A 19,047-nucleotide genomic window follows, 5' to 3' on the forward strand; every position below is an offset into this window, starting at 1 on the left:
GGTAATGCATATAAATAAACAGTTCAATATGAGCTGGTCAATAATGGGCAGCCAGTATTACCATAATTATACCATAATTATATATAAACATTCATCTTCCAGGTCCCGGTTTCTAAACTAGCACATCTTCACTTTACAGACGAGGCACCTGAGGCCCATCAGCCATGCGGCCTGGTCCGAATCCATTCTCCAAACAACCTCACACACACTCTCCTCCATCTCTAAGCAATCTTGCCTGCTCCTTTCCCATCTGTGAAATCTGAGGCTACCATGAGTGACCTCCATGCCTATTCTCCTGGCAGCCACACAGGGCTGGACACCAGGTGGTGTCTGGGAAATGGCTGGGTCACAGCAAGCAGGTGAGGGAGGGGCCTTCTCAGGAACAGGGTGGGAGGCACCCAGGTACAACCTGAGCTGGGGCAGGGAGGTAGCTTGAGAGTGCCTGTTTGCTCTGCCAGGAGGGCTGGGCTTGGACCACTACAACTGCCTCCCCCTATCTCCTAGGCCCAGCTGACAGCCCCCTCCCTGTCACCTAGCCCCCGTGGGAATGGCTCTGGTCAGGAGCTACCATCAAACTTGCTCCTTTCTCTCAGGGCCTGGTGACTTCTTGACAGGTTACAGCCCCAAAGACAAACAGATTCTGCCAAGCAAATAACTGCTCAGCTGTAGGGGTGTTGAAGAAGGCCTGGGAGCAGGTCTGAGCTGCCAGAAGACACAGATGACAGGGTGGGAGCCCCTCCCCTGCCAAGAACAAACAGCTGTGGGCACTTGGAAGCAAGCAGGTGCACTATCATGCTGGGGGCACTTGCCCCAGGGTTCTCTGAGCCAGTCTCCTTTACCTCAGGCTCTGTAGCTGGTCTCTTTGTGGGACCTGTTTCTTTCATGCAATCTCTGGTCATGGGCTCCTTCACTTAGGGGCCTACAGGGCGGTGGTCAGGGGATCCTCTCCCCCAACTCCTGCACCCTAGATCCCTCGCTCACAATCATCATTTAGAACACACAGCTTTGCGAAGCAGGGTGAAGGCCCAATGTAGGGGTTTGTAGAAGAAAAGTTAGCTCTTTAGTTAAGTGAAACTAATGCTAGCACCTGGGAGGCCATGGATCCGAGCCTGACTCACCCATTAAGCTGTGGCTCAGGCAACTCCCTTTCCTCTGTGATCTCACTCTCTTCAACACAGAGGGGTGATGACGTGACTGAGGACAAACCTGAGCTCTGACCTCTGAAGAGCACTACCCATATGAAGGGATGGAGCCAGTCACCCCACCATTTGCCCTTGCATTTGCCATTTAAGTTTTTTTCAGGTTATCTGACTCCTGCTCAATGCTCTCTGACCACCATGTAGCACCTTCCTCACCCCACCAAGGTCATGGGCTATCTCATGTAAGTGTGCGGGGTGGGTTCCAAGTTTGTTTGCCAGCTGCCTGGCGTGTGGTCTCTACCTCTCAGGCTCCCAGTCCAGCTCACAAAATCCTACCTAATCCATAAAAAAGAAAAAAAAACAACAGAAGGAGCACCCTGAGCACCCAGGAACTATACCTAACCACCACCATGGAACGCACATAAGATGCACTCCTCTTCGAAATCTAGGATGCCAGGGGTCCAGATGGGAATCAGGGAGGAGTCCCCAGCTCTGGCGTATCTGCTTTCCCAGTAGGAAGATGCCCGTGATGCTCTGCTTTCTTCCTATGGGATTCTTGTACCTGTGCTATGCGCTAGACACACAGCAAGGACCCAAACAGTGCTTGCTAGCTGATCAACACTAATCTGTCTGGTATTTCTTGTATGCTGGAGATAGACTGGTCATCAAAAGAGGCATAGTACCCTAGGGACCGAAAGGTCATTTGAAGGCGGTTTCCTTACCTTTCTGGTCACTAGGCACCAGATCCCATTATAATCCCAGGACTAATTTTCCAAATATATAATGAACCTCAGGGTCTCAATTCTCCCATCTGCAAAAGAGAAAGAGCCAGAGACCAAAAAGCACATACCACAGAGCTATTATGGGCCAATGTGGGTCACAGGAGGCTTGAGGGTGCAATAAAACTCACTGACACATATGAAAATATTTTTGTTTGTGTGTTAATTTAATCATACAAATATTCATTTATACAGTAAGGAAAAATCTCATCTTCATCTCCTCCTAGGCACCATGAGGCCCCACCACAAACACCCACCCAGCTTGCTTGCTACACACACCACTGTTCAGGTGGAAGGGGCAGCCACTGCTGCTCCTACATTCGCCCAAGGAAACAAAGGAAAGACGAAGTGAGGCAGGGGAGGGTGGGTAATCAGCTTGCACTTCTGAGCCTGGCAACTCTGCCATCCTCTCCTGCTGGGGCTCAGATTGAATTTGGGGAGGTGTTTATTCTCATGCCCATTTCCCACCATGGCCACCCTCAGGCCACACCAGCTGTCTGGTGAGGTTCTCTCCAGGCTGGAAGTGCCTTTGATGGGCTTAAGGTTACAGCTAGGCCTTATTAGGGGACAAAGGGCTGACAACTTCTAGAAAAATGCCCCAAATTCAACTGTCTCCACAGCAAAAAGAAAAAAGGCATGCACACATGCACACACATCCAAACACACACACCTCACTCCATGCACACAGGTACTTCCCAAGCCGGAGCCCCTGTCTCCCCAACTGGGCTCAGACTCTTATCATCTGAGGATGGTGTCTGCCTCACCTCCTGGTGCCAGACACTGGTGGTTTTGCCCAGGGGTGAAGATTCTAAGAGGAGCAGGGACTACTGGGGCTGAGAGGTAGCCAATACCACCCATTAGGCAGGGGAGCAGAGAGGGGCTTTAGGCATTGCTCCGACCCATACTAGTGAGGAGAGGGAGAAGGAATGGTACTAATACCCTCTTGGGCCTGGGGATGCTATGGACCCCCACCCCTAACCCTACCCCTAGGCTTGCACTTGCTCTGGCCCTCTTGCGAGGAGCTCACCTTTCTAAGGATGTGCACAGAAATGGTTTGTTCTTAGGAAGGAAGCCAAGGTGCTCAGGACATTTAAGTTGCCAGGTGTTGATTGCCTACAAGCAGGAGAAGGAGCAGGATAATCTGGCAGGGCCAGACACACTAATGGTGGCCTATGAAACCCCTGCTGAGGTCAGGGAATCCCTGCTGGGAAACTGTGAAGGGGCACCTAGCATGGGGCAGATGAGGAAGCCAGGAAAGCAGGGGTTGTGAAGCCTCCCACGATTCTGCCAGGGGCAGTGGAGATGTGCTGCTTTGAGACTGTTAAGTGGGAAGAACAGCTGGGTATGTACAGGCTCCAGGGTGGCAGTGTCCCAGGAGATTGGCACCAACAGCAGCAGAAATCTGGGCCTACTGAGGCCCTCACACAAAAAGCCAACCTGAACCCTGTGGTGTGAGCACCCAGGAGGGACTCCCCTCTGTTCTGCTAGGCAATGGGACACGTGTGTGTGCATAGACAGTAGGTGTTCCAGGGTAAGCTCTAGTCTAGCCCCAGACTCAGGCGCACCGCCCTTCTCAGCAGGCTACCTCCACTCATCCCCAGGGCTTCTCCAGTGGACCAAAGTTGATTCCCCCTTTTATTTTTAAGGGGTGGGGAGGTAAAGGGGGAATTTCATACAAGCTTTTCTCCTACAATCAAGCTTTAAAAAACAATAGTCTCCAAAGAGGATGAGGAGGAACAAACAACACATATTTTTGGAACTCAGACACCCAGACAGAAACAGACAGGCAGGCAGACCCTCACCCACACCCAGGCTATATGACCCCTTGCAGCCACTCACCACTTGGTCTGCCTGCTTGTCTCACACCCCTGGGGGGAATGGGGGTGTAATAACACACAGGTGACCCTGCAACTGCATGCTGGATCCATATCCCTGGCTCTCAAACCAACTAAGACTCGAGGGAAGGAGGGGGTGAGAAGAGAAGAGGGACTTTGCATATTCTTGTATCTTTGGCAGACAGCTGTTCTAGCCTGGTTCAAGCTTCCCATGGAGATCTCCACATCTCAGCCTACTTGGAATCCACAGGATGCCTGTGGGGCCACCTGCCTGAGTGTGCAGTCAGCCAATCAGCCTCTGCTCCAGCTGGGCTGCTCCTTGCCCACCTCCTCAGCCATAACCAAGCATTCTGATGCGGAAGGGGGCAGGGGGCAGTCCTCTCATTTCTATCTAAATGTGGTCTCCAAGATCAAGTAGTCAGTGACTGTGGCCCTTCTCCATGACAAAGTCCTCATTTGGGGCTGTATTTTCACACCTTAACAGCTCAGCCTCCACTAACAGGCTGTGAGAAAACCACAAAGGACAATTAATTGAAGGGAAACACAGGGGAAGGAGTTGTGTGACAACAGAGAAGCATGTGCCGCTGTCACGCTCGCCCGCTGCACACTTGCTGGTGAGCTACACCAGCACCCGGCCATGTGCACGGGCGTGCACACATGCTCTGCACAGAGGCACTGTTCCCAGAGCGAAAGGGGAGCCACCGCGTGAAGAATCCAAGAGAGCAGTAAGCATGATGGTGTTTCTCTCTGCCAAGAGAAACATGGAAGAAAAGCAATCTGAATTGTTACAAGAGTGTGCAGAAGGGCACCCCTCGGCCTCAGAAAATCCCACGTCACCCGAGATCTGTCCTCAAGGCTTCCTCTGCTGGCCACACAGAGAGGTCTGGTGCTAACAAGCCACAGGGCTGATGAATGCAAATGTCAAAGGTGTAAATCAACAGAAGATTAAAGAGAAAAGAGGTGATAACTCATTGGCTGATGCCATTAAAAACAAATGGGGTCAGAGATTTCTGGAGTCATGTGGCACAGCAGATGTACTCGGGTAGCACTGATCCGCAGAGTCCCCAAACATGCCACGCCAGCTTTTAACCTGAATCATTTCCAGAGCAAGCACTATTCTATAAAGAGTATGTTATCCCGTAATAAAAAAAAAAAGCAGGGGAAGAGGAAAAAAATTAACGTGCTCAAAACTACAACCTCTCTGTAGGCAAAATAATTTTTGTTTAAAAAAATGGCTTTTTTCCCCCATTTTAAACTTTTTTCCCTTCCCAAGTGACCTAAGGACTTGTTAGACTGACGCCTAATAAACCCAAGGTGGCTGCATGGATTTCTTCTCGGTAGCCTCAACACCATTCCTGCAATTTAGCATTCACACATGCATACTGAGTTTACTCAAAACTAGTCTGTTCTGCTTCTTCCTCTTCTTCCGGGATGGGGGGTCAGAGCCAGGGATCCGTGCGATGTGGTCTGCAATCCAGAGGAACCCCTTGCCCCTCCCCCCCAGAGTCAGGCCTTCTGTGTTTTGTTAATTTTTCTTCTTGCTGACACCCGTTTAAGACTGGCCGAAGGGGTAAGGCCCGTGGAGCCCCTGGAAGAGAGTGCAGACAGTCAGTGATGGGAGACACAGCAGTGCAACTTGACAACCAAACCAAGTGCAAGGATCTACAGTTCCCAGTGAGCCAGAAGGAAACCCCAGTGCACAGACAAGGACTCAGGGTTGTCCTTGCCATACAAAACATTAGCAGGCTAAAGATAGTACACCTCAAGTTGTTAACGTTTCTCACTGAACCACACCATCCAAAAAGAGGGGAGGCTGGGGAGATATTTCCCCATTTTTCAATGGTTAGATCAGTTGGCGCCAACCTTCCTCCACCCAGGTTACAAACCTTTCCTATTTCCTTTGCAACACCTCAACCACTCTGCTGAAGATCCTCATATACCACTTTATGCGTCTTAATTTCAGATGAACGGTGCTGTGGCTGCTGGCTAACTACATGTGTATCAACAAGAGCACTGTACTAGAAACAGCAACTATCTACTCAGCACCTAGGTCCCAGACATGGTACTAGGTAGAAGCTTGTTCTACATTGTCTTTAATCCTCATCTCTGCCCTAAAGCCAGGTGAGTGTTACCAAATCTATTTGACTGATGTCCATTTTACTGCAGAGACTAAGAGACTTGTTCAAGGTCACATGGTTAGTGAGAGGTAGAGCCAAGATTTAAAACCAAATCTGATGGACTACAGTGTTCTTCCTCCTCCCCCCCACACTGCCTCTCCCTTGACACATGAAAAGGTTTGTTTATTCCAGCTTCCTATGCTGCTTGGCTGGGTGGAAGAGGCTTCATAGTCTTGCTTTCCCCTTAAGAATGAGACACTAAGATGTGCCAACACCAAAAGCAGCGACATGAACACGCTGCTTGATGACGCGTGCTCCCTCTGCCCTCCCTGCATTCTCCTTGTCTGCGCTCCTTGACAGGACCCGGTCATTGCCAAGACATGGAAGGGCAAAGGTAACTAGCAATCAGCCTCACCAGGATCCTACACCCAAACTGGCCCAGGCAGCAAGGCCCCCAGACCAGAGAGATCAAATGGGCAAAGAGAACAGATACCTCAGCCATACCCAAGACAAATGACCAGAGGGGACTTTCTGATGCTTGACAATTACGTTAAGAATCCTGAATCTAGGCGAGGCAAAATTTGGGGCACGGAGGCACAAGAATGACTGAGATTACATTTTCTATTAGTTTGACGGAATGTAGGCAGGGTCAGAATTTGATTGCTTTAAAAATGATACATCGTTTTGAAAAGAAATAAAAGGGCTGGGTTGCAGGATTGTCAGTGATCAGAATCCCTTTTCAGTATGACTGTTTGCTAACATCGCCCCAGCATGGTACCTGGACCTTAGTAGATGCCACATAAATATTTGTTGAATTAATAAATGAAGGAGGGCAGATATTTCTCAGACTACTATCTGGAGTGTCAGACCTAAGTCAGGAATATTGGCCCTTCCAAAACCAAGTTTTAAAGAGCTGGTTCGGCTTGGGGACACAAGCATCTGGGTCATGCCATCCATCTGGTCATAGCCTCCTAGGTCCCAGGAGAGGCTGGGCTCTCTGCAGGTGGTTAGCTGGAGATACACAATCCTCCCAGTTTCCACTGCAGCGGGACGCAGGATGTGCAGAGCTGGAAGAGATCTGGGTTCTGATTCCAGCTTCGCACTCGCTCACAAAGTTACCTGGGGTGAGGTCCCTTCACCCACTCACCAAGTTACCTCGGGTGAGGTCTCTTCCTCTCATAGGACCTTAGGTTCCTCCTTAAATCTTTCCAGACTTAAGGTTCTACGAGTTGACACAAGTGCCTGGCTCAGGAGGCTGAAAAACAGTATTCTAAGAAAAATGCTCTTTAGTCATGCTTAGGCCAGAGCTCAAGCTGCTAAGAATGGGGAACATGAGACTAAAATTTCCACAGTGTTTTCAGTAGAAAGTACTGAAACTGGTTTTGCTTTTTGTTTTTCCATATAAAGGCCCAAAAGACCAGAAGTATGTCTCTAGCTGCTGGTGCTATCACTAAACAAAAAAATCCTGAGGTGAATTTGGAGGATGGGCAGGCCAACACTGATGGAGTATCAGCTATGTGCTAGGCGCTGCAGTAGCACTTAGTATGTTCTCTTTAATCCTCACGAAGATTCACTGAGACAAGTATGATCTCCAAGCTCAGAGAGGTGAGGTAACCTGATTAAGTGCACAGCACTGATGAGTGGCACAGCTAGTGTTTAAAATGCCAAATGCCACATGCCTGCCAGCCCGAGCTAACCACGCCTTCAGCAGGCAACCTAAGGCTGCAACCACCTCAGCGGCTATAGTATCTACCCACTCAACCAAGTGTGGGCTGGGGCAGCAAAGGGCTCTCAGAATCCATTTTGCAGGGTGTGGTAGGAGGGTCACATTCATCAGAGGCAGAAAGTAAAGCAGCTTGAAACAGGCTGCTCTGACCCAGCACTTCCCAACAACAATCAATCATCCAGAATGACCCAAGGAAAGCAACAAAAGCTTAGATTCCCTTAAGATTTAGAACCAACACATGCTAAAATTCTCTGTGCAGGACAAAATGCACAAAGAAAACATGAAAAACAAACAGCATTTGCTTTCTGTGAAATATATTCCCCTTTACTCTAAATTTAACTGCTTGCTTTCTAGTCCGAAGCTCCAAAAATTTCATGTGGACCCTCATAAAGCAAGTACTCGTGACTTGTCTGGAACACGTGGGGAAGGGAACACATGACTTAGCCAAGGAGCTGCTGTGGACTCCCATTTAACAGAAAAATGAAACAGCTTCTACGCAATTGGCAGAGAGAGAAATAAAGATATGCATTTTCATATTTCCACTTGAGTGTCCTGGCCCTTGGACCATCCAGGGTGGCATTTAGCTTGTTACGGTTATCGTTGATCCTTTATTTACTGACTGAGGTTCCATGCCTTTTGGGAAGAAAAATGCTACATAATTCCCTTTCACCCAGAGAATGGCATATTGGAGTTGTTGATGTTTAATTGGTGCAGAAAAGTGACTTGAGGAAAAAGCTTTATTTATTTTCCTTCCCCCCAAATTAACTACCATCATTTCAAGGAAGGGAGAGGAAGCCAACTCTATTCTGAAACCACTTTACCATCTAGACTCCCCACATGCAGGATTATAGGTGTCACAAGGAGATCACAGAACATAGGCATTGTAACACCAGTCATAGAGGAAAAGCCTGACAGAGATTCCAAGAACGGCTTGTCCAGGGTGCCCTGTGGCGGGAGGCCAAGTGAGAAGGGCCTTCCCTAACAGTGGGATGGAGGCACATTCAAAACGGGAGTCCCATCCACATTTCAGGTTCCACTGGACTTTCAAGATCTGGTGTAGCAGGTTCTGGTGGCCAACCTCAACCTCAGCCTAAAAGTAGAGTTTGGCAAAACAGATAATGTTCACTCATTTTCTTCTGGAACCTAGCAACGCTTTAACTATTATACGTAGGAAAAGTAGATGCCAAATATTTTAACTAACCTGGCATCAATGACGTATCTCCTATAACAACTGTGCCACTACAAATTAAAAAAACAGGTAAGATGCATCAGATGGTACCACAGAACCCTGAATTCAACTTTGACTCAAGCAAAAACCAAGGCCATCATCATGATTACAAAACCCAGTGAGAAAGCCACCCCTCTATGAAGAATCATGTCCCATCACATAAGGACTAGCAGCAAGACTGATTTATCCATGCTAATAGAGGCCATACTCAAACCCAGAAAAGAACTCCAGGTCTAAACGCCTACCCAACTTGCGCAGAAATGAGTTTTCAAAGGCTACATTGCTTGGAGTAGTCCCATGTCTGCTAACGGATGAGAGACTGTCCAGAGCCATAGGGGCTGAGGTGTTACTTGTCTTACCTCAGCCTTCCCCTAAGCTTTGTCACAGCTGTGAGCACTGGGATCTAAGTTAAACTTGGCTAGAGAGCAGGCGAGCCCTCTTAAAGCATGGAGACTCTGTGGTCACCAGCTAAGACAGAGATGCCCCCCTGCTCACCAGTGTGGGCGATGAGATCTTTGCCATGAGCCAGCTGAATGATTACAGCAGTTGGGCTAAGTCCTGAACTGCATTTCCACAATGCAATAGCAATTACTGCGGCCATTATTTGGCTGACTTCCTAAAATATTTCTTAGAGAGAACATTTATAGACAAAAAAGCTCAGTCCCATCCATCACAATCTCCTGAAAGGACAATTTAAGATCTAATATTTATAATCCTGTCCTCAAAGCAAACTTGAAAATAACAACTGACTCTCTAATTTGTTTTTCATGACAGTTTATCGTTGCCCCTGTGGAATAGCAAGAGTCACTCCTAGTCAGTGATTTTGTTATCACTGATCTTACATGAGGGTGTACCTGTAATATCTTAAGAGTATTTTCTAAAATTATACAGAAGTCAAAATAACCTTTCCAAAAAGGAGTACTAAACATTTGTCACTGACAGAAAATATTAACTGTATGCCAAAGTACTAAAAAACAGGCACTAGTTCTGTTTTAGCTAGTTTTTTTTTTAATTTTTGATTTTTTAAAATGCTTATTCACCAATTTTTCAACAGTAGAACCTGTTCCTGATGCTCATTTCTGCATGCGCACAGCAGATTCAAGTATCAGTAAAATGAACAAATGAACTTTATGTAAAACATGTTGCACTGGTGAGCCAGCTCTTTTTTTTTCCCCCTTGTCCAATCTCTACTTGAGCAAACTGTGTTTTTTAACCTTCCAGGGGAAAAAAAGGCTAAAATTCCTAATGACATAGGATGTCTCACTGAGAGGTTTTTGAATTACTCTTTCTTTATATGAAAGCTTGTTTAGATAAACCACCACAACACAGAAACTTTCACATACCTGTCTTTATTTTGCTTTTATTTGTGATTTGATTTAAATAAATAAAAAGGTTCACACAGGTTAATAAAAAGACAGGAGTGTTTGCTGCATGGCTGCGAAATAACATGCTCTCTCCCGGTGTATACTGATGGCAGCATCAGATAACACCACGAGGGCCCTCCTTCTCCTTTTCATTTCCTGGGCCAGTCCTGGTCAGCGCTTCACCCGCCTAGTGCTCCTTTTGTATCACTTATGTACACTGAATGCAAACACAGAAGAATACAGGGTTTAGTACTAAGTCCTGTCCAGATTCTGCACTGCAAACACAGGCCTGGCCTGGCTGGCAAAGCCAGAGATTGCCTAGCCTCTGATCAAACCATTAGTCTCTCATTAACTAGAAATGAAATGAAGTCTGTATTGGAGTAACAGGCATGGCAATGAGCACCCTCTCAGGAATATGCAAACCAGGGCCCTTTCCTTGGTGACAGTTGACTGCTCAGGGAGGCTCACTGGTGGTACAGCAGCGGTACTTCAGCAAGAAGGGATTTCAAGGCCGGGCGCGGCACAGTGGCTCATCACGCCTGTAATGCTAGCTTTCTGGGAGGCTGAGGCAGGCAGATAGTTTGAGCTCAGGAGTTCGAGACCAGCCTGAGCAAGAGCGAGATCCAGTCTCTACTAAAAATAGAAAGAAATTAGCTGGACAACTAAAAATATAGAAAAAATTAGCTGGGTATGGTGGTGCATGCCTGTAGTCCCAGCTACTCGGGAGGCTGAGGCAGGAGGATTGCTTGAGACCAGGAGTTTGAGGTTGCTGTGAGCTAGGCTGACGCCACGGCACTCTAGCCCGGGCAACAGAGTGAGACTCTGTCTCAAAAAAAAAAAGAAGGGACTTCTGCAGATGATTTAACATTGCTGTTCAAGCCATTTTCATGTGACAGTCTTCCAAAATTCAAAGATGTATCTGAGGCACTGGCTGAGGATGAGCGTGAGAAACAGCCAAAGAATAGAGGAAAAACTTACTTGTATGCATGAGGGCAGATCATAGGGCAGACTTAGTTCATAGTCACCCAGTTGTGCCAAAACTGCTTAAAAGCTTAACTCGGTTATATTAATAAGTGTGCTGAATATATTTTTAAAGCCCTTTAAAATAATTTTTTAAAGGAGATGGGGTCTCGCTATGTTGCCCAGGCTGAACTCAAACTCCTGGGCCAGGTGATCCTCTCCCCTCAGCCTCCTGACTAGCTGGGACTACAGATATATGCTGCTGTGCCAGGCAAGTAAAATCATTTTTTATACTTACCTCTGCAACGATGTTTTTCTGTTGCTCTTAACTAACTTCTGCAGTCCTGCTGGGGAATTTCTCATCTATCCATTCCTCCCCCATCCACCCACCTATCCAACCATCATCATCCATCCCTCTATCCTTCCTCTATCATCCACACTTTCATCCCTCCTCCCTCTGTCACCTATCCTCCCACCCCTCCAAAGTCCCCCATGGCCAAAGGCAACTCCCACAACTTTCACCTACTTGCATTACAAATCAAGAAAATCACCACAAAAAATAAAACTGAAATGTAATTGTGAATGAAACACATGATTTAAAGTTCTACAAGGAGATGGACGATCCTAGCTGAGTGTTAATGACTTCTTTCAGTAAAGACTTCATAAAAAACTATTTGATATTTGGAATTCTAATCCCAAAGATCTCACGTGACAGTAAGTGTGCTAGAATTGAAGTGGGATGTTGGCAGACAGAGCTCTCCCATGGCCACTTCCTGGGAGAGAGGAAATTCCTAAAGGGAAGAAAGAACTGATAGGAGTCTCACTGGGGGGCACACACAAAGGAGAGAATCTTACCCAAGTTCCTAGCCATGCAGCCACCGGTGCTACACTGTGGGAGAAGCTAAGACATGGGCTGAGGTTGCTTCCTCTCAGAATTTCCATTCAGGCTCCTGTAACCTTCTGTCAACTACCTTTTCCTTATAAGCCATCATCTTCCCTGTCTGTCTTATAATTAATTCACAGGTATCACCCCCTATAATGGCTGGCTGACTGAGGGAAGAGAATAAGTTGTCTCTCTTCTCTTTGGTTCCTTTCAGCCATATTTGGTTTCATCTTGTCATTTCCTTGCTCAAAAGCATTGTTGGCACTATTTCCTTTCACATTAAATGTGAACTCTCCTTTGCTTGGCTTTCAAAGATCTTCCTCCAAAATTTACCCCACCTTCCTTAAGCACACCTCACTCACCACGGCCAGGCTGGCCAGTGTTCCATGAACACACCCTGACTGTGGTTGCCTCTGGGCCTTCCTGCATGTGGTTCCTCTTCCCTGTAATTCAGTTCAAATCCATCATCCGTCAAGGTATCATTTTCTTGACTATTTCAAATCATACCGCTTTCTCATTCTCCCAAATGCCTATGAGCACTTAAAAGTCAGCTGGAACTCAACACACTCAATCTTTACTGGCTTTCATTTTTTCCTGTGGGATAGTCACATCTATCTAATCAGATAGTAAATTCTTTGAAGACAGGGATTAGCACAGGCTGAACACCCAGGAGGCTAAATAATATCAAAGCTACTTCTGTGTAAAGCAAACAGTTTTAACTGACCCTTAGGCCGTGAAATCACAGCAAAAGGACCAAGAGCCTCAAGCCTTTGAAGGGGAATGTCCACAGATCTGGAAAAGGTTTCAGTTTAAACTGAGTTCTAAGGAAGCCCACATCTTTCCCCTGGGTACGACAGCTCTTAATCTTACATTTGTGCCAGTCCTGCTAGAATACAGTTACAGCAGACTTAGCTGAGAACAAGTAATTTGAAACCTGAACATCTATACCAGGAGACAAATTCTCACATTTTAAAATTAAACTTTATTTGTCTGAACCTATAATTTCACTAGTCTTACTTCAAGAACTTTCATCAGAAATTAAAATGCTGAATTCAGAGTATAGAGAAGAGAATGAGTCCTTACAACCAAAATAAAACATTCCAGCAATCTTGGGAACACTAGCTCTGTTTCAGCTATAAGATTGCCCAGTATCAGAACAGTCTAAAACAGTGTTCAAAGCCCCAAAGCAAATAAAATGGAGCTGAACAGCTTTGAAGCTGTTGAGGTACAAAAAAGCAGAGTTCCTGGAGATACTTTTTATTCTCGGTCACACAGTAGCGTTACAAACAAAAGACATTTTCTAAGGCCCATAGTGTTTGCTTAATTTGTTTTTAAAATGCACACATGACCCGTGCCAATGCAAACACCAATGAGGTTGGGAGGACTTTACTGGCTCTTCTGGATTTTCAAAAGAGAGTCATCGCAATATCATCAAACCCACAGCCTCCTGGCAAGCCCCTTCTGGTACAGAATGTGCTAATCTGCCAGCAAACTGGGGCAGGTCCCTCAGTTGCTCTGCGTTATTTCCTCCTTGGCCACAAATTATTTTGCTCCTACAGATGAACAAGAAGGTCTCTACAACCCGACACTAAGTGCATAAACTATTAATATCTTCAGAGCATAATAGCCAACAAACTTCACTTGCCAACAAACCTCATTATAGTGTGGTCTAGAACATTAGATTCAAACTGGGTCCATGAGTTCCAGACCATGGCCCACCCTCAATTTGCTGTATGAATGTGAGCAAGTCACTTATAACTTCCCTATTATTCTGTCAAATGAGGATTATAACTACAAAAGTCACAAGAGTGTTGTGAATTAATAAGAATAAATGCAGTAAAGTTGCTTTGGATAGTATTAATATGAAGTGATTTATGTGTTAGGTAGTATTAAGCTCAGTCCCTGGACTTCTTCTCTATCTGTACCAGTGGTTCCACAAGTGGGGGGCTTATGTCCCCCAGGGGACATGTGACAATGTCTGGAGACATTCTGGGGGGACATACGGGGAGCAGGGAGGGTGCTACTATTGGCATTTAGTGGGTAAAAAGCCAGGGATGCTGCTAAACATTGTACAATGCATAAGACAATGCCCCATCTCCTCCCCACCCTCGAAGACTTACCTGACCCGAAATGTCAACAGTCTTAGTCAGTCGGCTGAGAAACCCTGCCCTATACTCATCGTTTAGGGGTTCACATCCAGTCTCACAGCAGTAGATACCGCCCATGTGACATAACTCCCACATTTATATGTCTACCTAGACTTCTCTCCTACACTCCATGTCTAACTATGCAACAGTCTGCTTAACACCTCCATTTGGATGTTTACAGAAATATCCAATGTCCCCAAAATGCAACCCTGACCTCTCCCACTTCTACCACATCCTTTCCTCTCTCCATTGATGGCAGCTCCATTCCTTCTAATTGCTCAGGCCAAAAACCTTGGTGTCATCCTTTATTCTCTCTTATATCCCTTTCCAACCTATCAGCAAATCCTGTTAGCTCTAGCTACAAAACAGATCCAGACTTGAACCACTTTTCTTACCTCTGCTGCCACCAGCCTGGTCTAAACCACTCATTCTCTCTGCCTGGATGACTGCATTAACTTCACTATTGTTCCCCTGCTCCTACCCTCGTCCTGTATTTACCACACTAGAGCCAGGGCGATCCTTTTACAGCATTAGGTCAGACCGCACCACTCCTTTGCTCAAAATCCTTGAATGGCTCAGAGCAAAAGTGCGAAGCTTTACAAGAGTCACAAAGCCCTCCACCATCTGGTTTCTGTGGTTTCTGTCCTCTGACTTCTTCTCCTTCTACGCTCCCTCTGGTCACTCTGCTCCAGGCACTGGCCTCCTTGAATACATCAGGCAACCTCCACCTCAGGGCTTATACCAGCTGTCCGTCTGCCTAAAATATTCTTTCTCCAGATAGCCTTTGCAGAAATAAAACTGAACTTTAAAGGAACAGGAGAACAGCCCCTATAAGTATGTTCTAATTCTAAAATACTCAGTATATTCAAATGGAGATTTTAAATTTAAAATAAGACCTCAGGGACTATCTTGTGGTCACAATCAAGGAATACAGGCAGGTTTTTTGTAACTTCAAGAGGTACAGGTGTTACTGTCAGAGAAGTGAGTTAATGGAAATTTCAATGTCAACAAAAATCCAAACCCAAGTGACTATGAAAGTTTCTATCTACGGTGTCTTTTCCCTTCCTGGAAGCTAGAGAGAAAGTAGTAGGTTGTCGGGAGAAGGGGTTTAATAGCAGAGAAGTCACATAATATTTGGTTAATAACTCCACTGATCCCCATTTGAAATGTAGCCATTTACTACAGAAAACCCATAGCTGTCAGCTTAGCTAATGAAATGTGTATTTGAATACTGCAACTGGGAAGGGATGTCGCGCAATGTTAAGAGCGCAGAGCAGGCTCACGAGACAAAAACAACTGCTTTTATTGGTATCCTGGTCTTACCACTTTCAAGCTGCATGACCTCGAGCAAATCATTGAACCTGTGTACCTAAGTCTCAGTAACTATAAAGGAGGGATAATAACAATATCAATTATTATGGTATTGCTGTGTGGACTAAATGAAGTAATGCATGACAAGCACTGAGCCTGCTGCCTCTGGGGAACAAAAACTGGGGACTGAGAAGCAGGAAGGTGACTGATGTTTTTTGTCATAAGTTTTGCAGAACTACTTGGCTCCTTAAACTATATACACTGATAAATTTAACAATAAAAATTTAAAAAGTCTTCAGCAGTACCTGGTGCGTGGTAAGTGCTCAATAAATGATAGTTTTACAGCTCTTATTATTGCACTTTCATCGGACTGGAGTAGAGTGTTCTTGCTATACCTGTCCTTTGCCAGAGAACACAAGCTGGATAAAATACCAAGGGACACAAATTTTCCTTCCAGTTTCTCTTTGAACCATCTTAAACTTTCAAAGAAAAGATCTGCATCTGCGAATGAACAAGAATCTGTGAGGTTTCATGGCAGTGGGAAGGTTACACTGGTGCCCTCTTAACATATCACATAACCATTAGCCCAGCTGAGGACACCAACCACCTGCCTTTTGGTCAAACGCAGTGCCCTTGGAACTGGGTAATATGCTGGGCCCAATTCCAGTAAGTCACCCCAAACTAGTCCCTTATTATTGTGTTAAACTTATTGGCCACTTCAAAGTAGATAATAAGATCTATAAGCCATTACCTCTTCAGGCCCACAGAGCAAAAAGATCTGCCTTTCCCAAACTTCCTCCAATATTTCCTACTATGATTTCTAAACCCTCTCCTGAATGCAGAGAAAGTAACTCTTCTATGCCTTAGTCAACAAACATAGCAGCAGGTTAGAAAAAGGACTTATTTCTGATGTAATCAAAGCAGGCTGACTCCTGCTCTAGCTCCAGATACAAAATGCTCCTACAGGGTGGCGGTCAGGGAAGGAAACTGAGGCAGAGAGAGCGAGCGATAGAGTGCACACACGAAAAGGGGCAGATGGCACTCAGCAGTGGTTGATGCTGGAGGAGCAGGATGAATCACCCACAAAGATAATGACAAGTTTCTCCCTCTGAACCAGCACTTGCCAGAAGTAATACATTGGCTCAGACTATAATCCAGTTTAAGGGAGGACATAAACCAGCCCCAAACATTTTTTTAAAGTAAGAACAAAAAGTAAGAGCCAAGTAACAAAATTAATGAATTTAGCATCCTTTTCAGCTCCCCCAGTGTAAATCATTACTCCTTTAGAGAAAGGAAGCAAAGCATGTGGCTGTCCTGAAGAACAGATCCCTGGTTTTTGCCAGCCACACTCTTACTCCAGCAGTCCTGAATGAGATCATTTAGTGTCTTACTGTTCTGTAAGGCCTTTTTAGAAAACACTGAGATGTTTTAAACTACTGACATGAGAAAAAGATGTAACTAATTTTAATAGAGCTTGTCTTTCTCCTTCCACACCTGTAAATTGTTTTTCATCACTCTCACACTGTCTAAACAGAAGCTACCCTGCCCCCAGAGGTGATTCAGAGTGCTAGAATTCATGGCAAGACTATTCTTGAGTCAACAGAGTGAGCACCTATCCTACCCTGACTGTTGGTCTTCAGCATCTCTTGAGCTAATCACATAAAAAAGGTTAATTAAAACAGCTTCTAACCTTCACCAGTACTTGATCTCACTGTTCACCTGGGACGGGTCAGCCACAATTGAGGTGACAATGAGGCCAGCTAATCTAACAAAAGCAGGGAGCCAGATTTATGAATCTTTGGAGCGGGTCAGCATATACTCACTTTTCCGACTCCCTCTGACAGCCCATACATAGGAAGGGGCCAGGCCCTCTGGGCTGTGGGATGCAGCCAGGGCAGACATTCCCACCTGAAGTTTCTCCCCAGGGACAGAGCACTGGGTTCAGACAGCTTATGATTATTCAAGAGCAGCTGGGGCAGGACTCCAAGGTGTCCAGGTCCTGGCACTGACAGATGTGCCATTCTGTTGACATATCAACCCAGCCCTCATAGAGCAGGTGCTTAAAGCAATCTTTTCATTTTATCCTACCAACCTTAGCAAGTTAAACTATAACTATGGGGGCAGCAGGAAACTATCCTACTAAAACTGTGGTCACAGGCTTCCAAGAGCGTCATGTTCTTTCCCAGCCTTGATGGCAGGCAGGGATTTCTTTAGAGTAAATCAAATCTATTGCCAACTCAGTGATCCCTGACACCAGCACCTAAGGCACCCCTCCTTGCCCATACCATAAAGACGGCACCTGGGGTGAACAGAAAACACTTCCCAACTCCAGAACCCCGGAGGTCTCTTTCTTCCTTTCCACTCATTCATAAACAAAAGGGTACTACTAATTTATTACAAACACCACATGGTTTGTGTACCCTGACAGTTAAACAGTTTTTTATTTTTATCAAACAGGAAAAGAAGTTACTACTTTAAAGAGCCAACAAATAGGATGCCACAGGCAATGCTCAGTTTACATTAGAGCTGCTTATCTTATTTAAACTCTGCCTCTTTTACGGCTTGCTGATATTGGTCATCAGCTCAGTTCATCTTTTCCCTCAATACAACCCCCAGCCCAACAAAAGGATCTAGGGAAAGCCCAGGTTCATCTACCAGGAAACACCTTTTAGTAATGTGGCACCTGGATTTGAACCCTAGCTCTGCCTCTCACTGGCTGCGTGATAATGGGCAAGTTACTTAGCCCCTCGGAACTTTTGTTTACTCATTTAAAAATGAGATGATATGTGTAAAGTCCTTGGCAGCATGCCTGGCACATAGGGACAGTTAAAAAACAACTCTGGTATATACCTGATCTCATCACTGTCAAGTATATACTTCAGAACCTCAAGCATGCCTGCCTCTAAAAATAAATAAATAAATTATTCTCAAGCCAAATATACATGTTTAGGATTATCTCTGCTTTTAAGGCTTACCTCTAGCAAAGGTCTACAGGTAGATGTCTACTCACATCCATTTCAGTATAATTCCAATTCTTTTCAAACTCAACTGTGATTATTTCATCCCCTACTCCTCAGTGTAACACACTGCAACCAAATAAACCTATCTCCCATTGCCCATCACCCACACCTCCAGACCACAGGTCCCTTACGCTGCCCTCAGCACTTAAACTATTCTCCATACCACCGTCCTTGCTGTCTGTCCATCTTTCTAAATCTCACTCATCCTTTGGAAAGCCCTTTCCTTCAACTACATCTCCACTTCATCTCTGCTTTTTTAACTCTTATTGCACCTCCCTCCTAGCCATTATATTTTTTGAGACAGGGTCTCACTCTGTGCCCCAAGCTAGTGTGCAGGGGTATCATCAGAGCTCACTGCAGCCTCAAACTCCTGGGCTTGAGCGTTCCTTCTGCCTCAGCCTCCCAAGTAGCTGGGACTACAGGTACAAACCACCACGTCTGGCTAATTTTTAAAACAATTTTTTTTTTTTTTTTGAGACAGAGTCTCACTCTGTTGCCCGGGCTAGAGTACCATGGCGTCATCCTAGCTCACAGCAAC

General features: G+C 45.7%; 1 protein-coding gene across 3 annotated transcripts in view; it reads right to left on the reverse strand.

The window, feature by feature from the left end:
- Positions 1-2,071: 2,071 nt before the first annotated feature.
- LOC105812236 (chromosome unknown open reading frame, human C6orf106) overlaps positions 2,072-19,047 on the reverse strand; it is a 90,763-nt gene continuing 73,787 nt past the window's right edge. For all 3 annotated transcript variants that reach the window (XM_012646638.1, XM_012646639.1, XM_012646637.1), the window contains one exon: positions 2,072-5,341. In XM_012646638.1, the coding sequence (XP_012502092.1) occupies positions 5,306-5,341 (36 nt within the window). In that variant the 3' untranslated portion in view covers positions 2,072-5,305. The remainder of the gene's footprint in view (positions 5,342-19,047) is intronic.

The sequence above is a fragment of the Propithecus coquereli genome, unplaced genomic scaffold (assembly GCF_000956105.1).
Source record: "Propithecus coquereli isolate 6110/MARCELLA unplaced genomic scaffold, Pcoq_1.0 Scaffold248, whole genome shotgun sequence".
NCBI classification, from domain to species: Eukaryota; Metazoa; Chordata; class Mammalia; order Primates; family Indriidae; genus Propithecus; species Propithecus coquereli.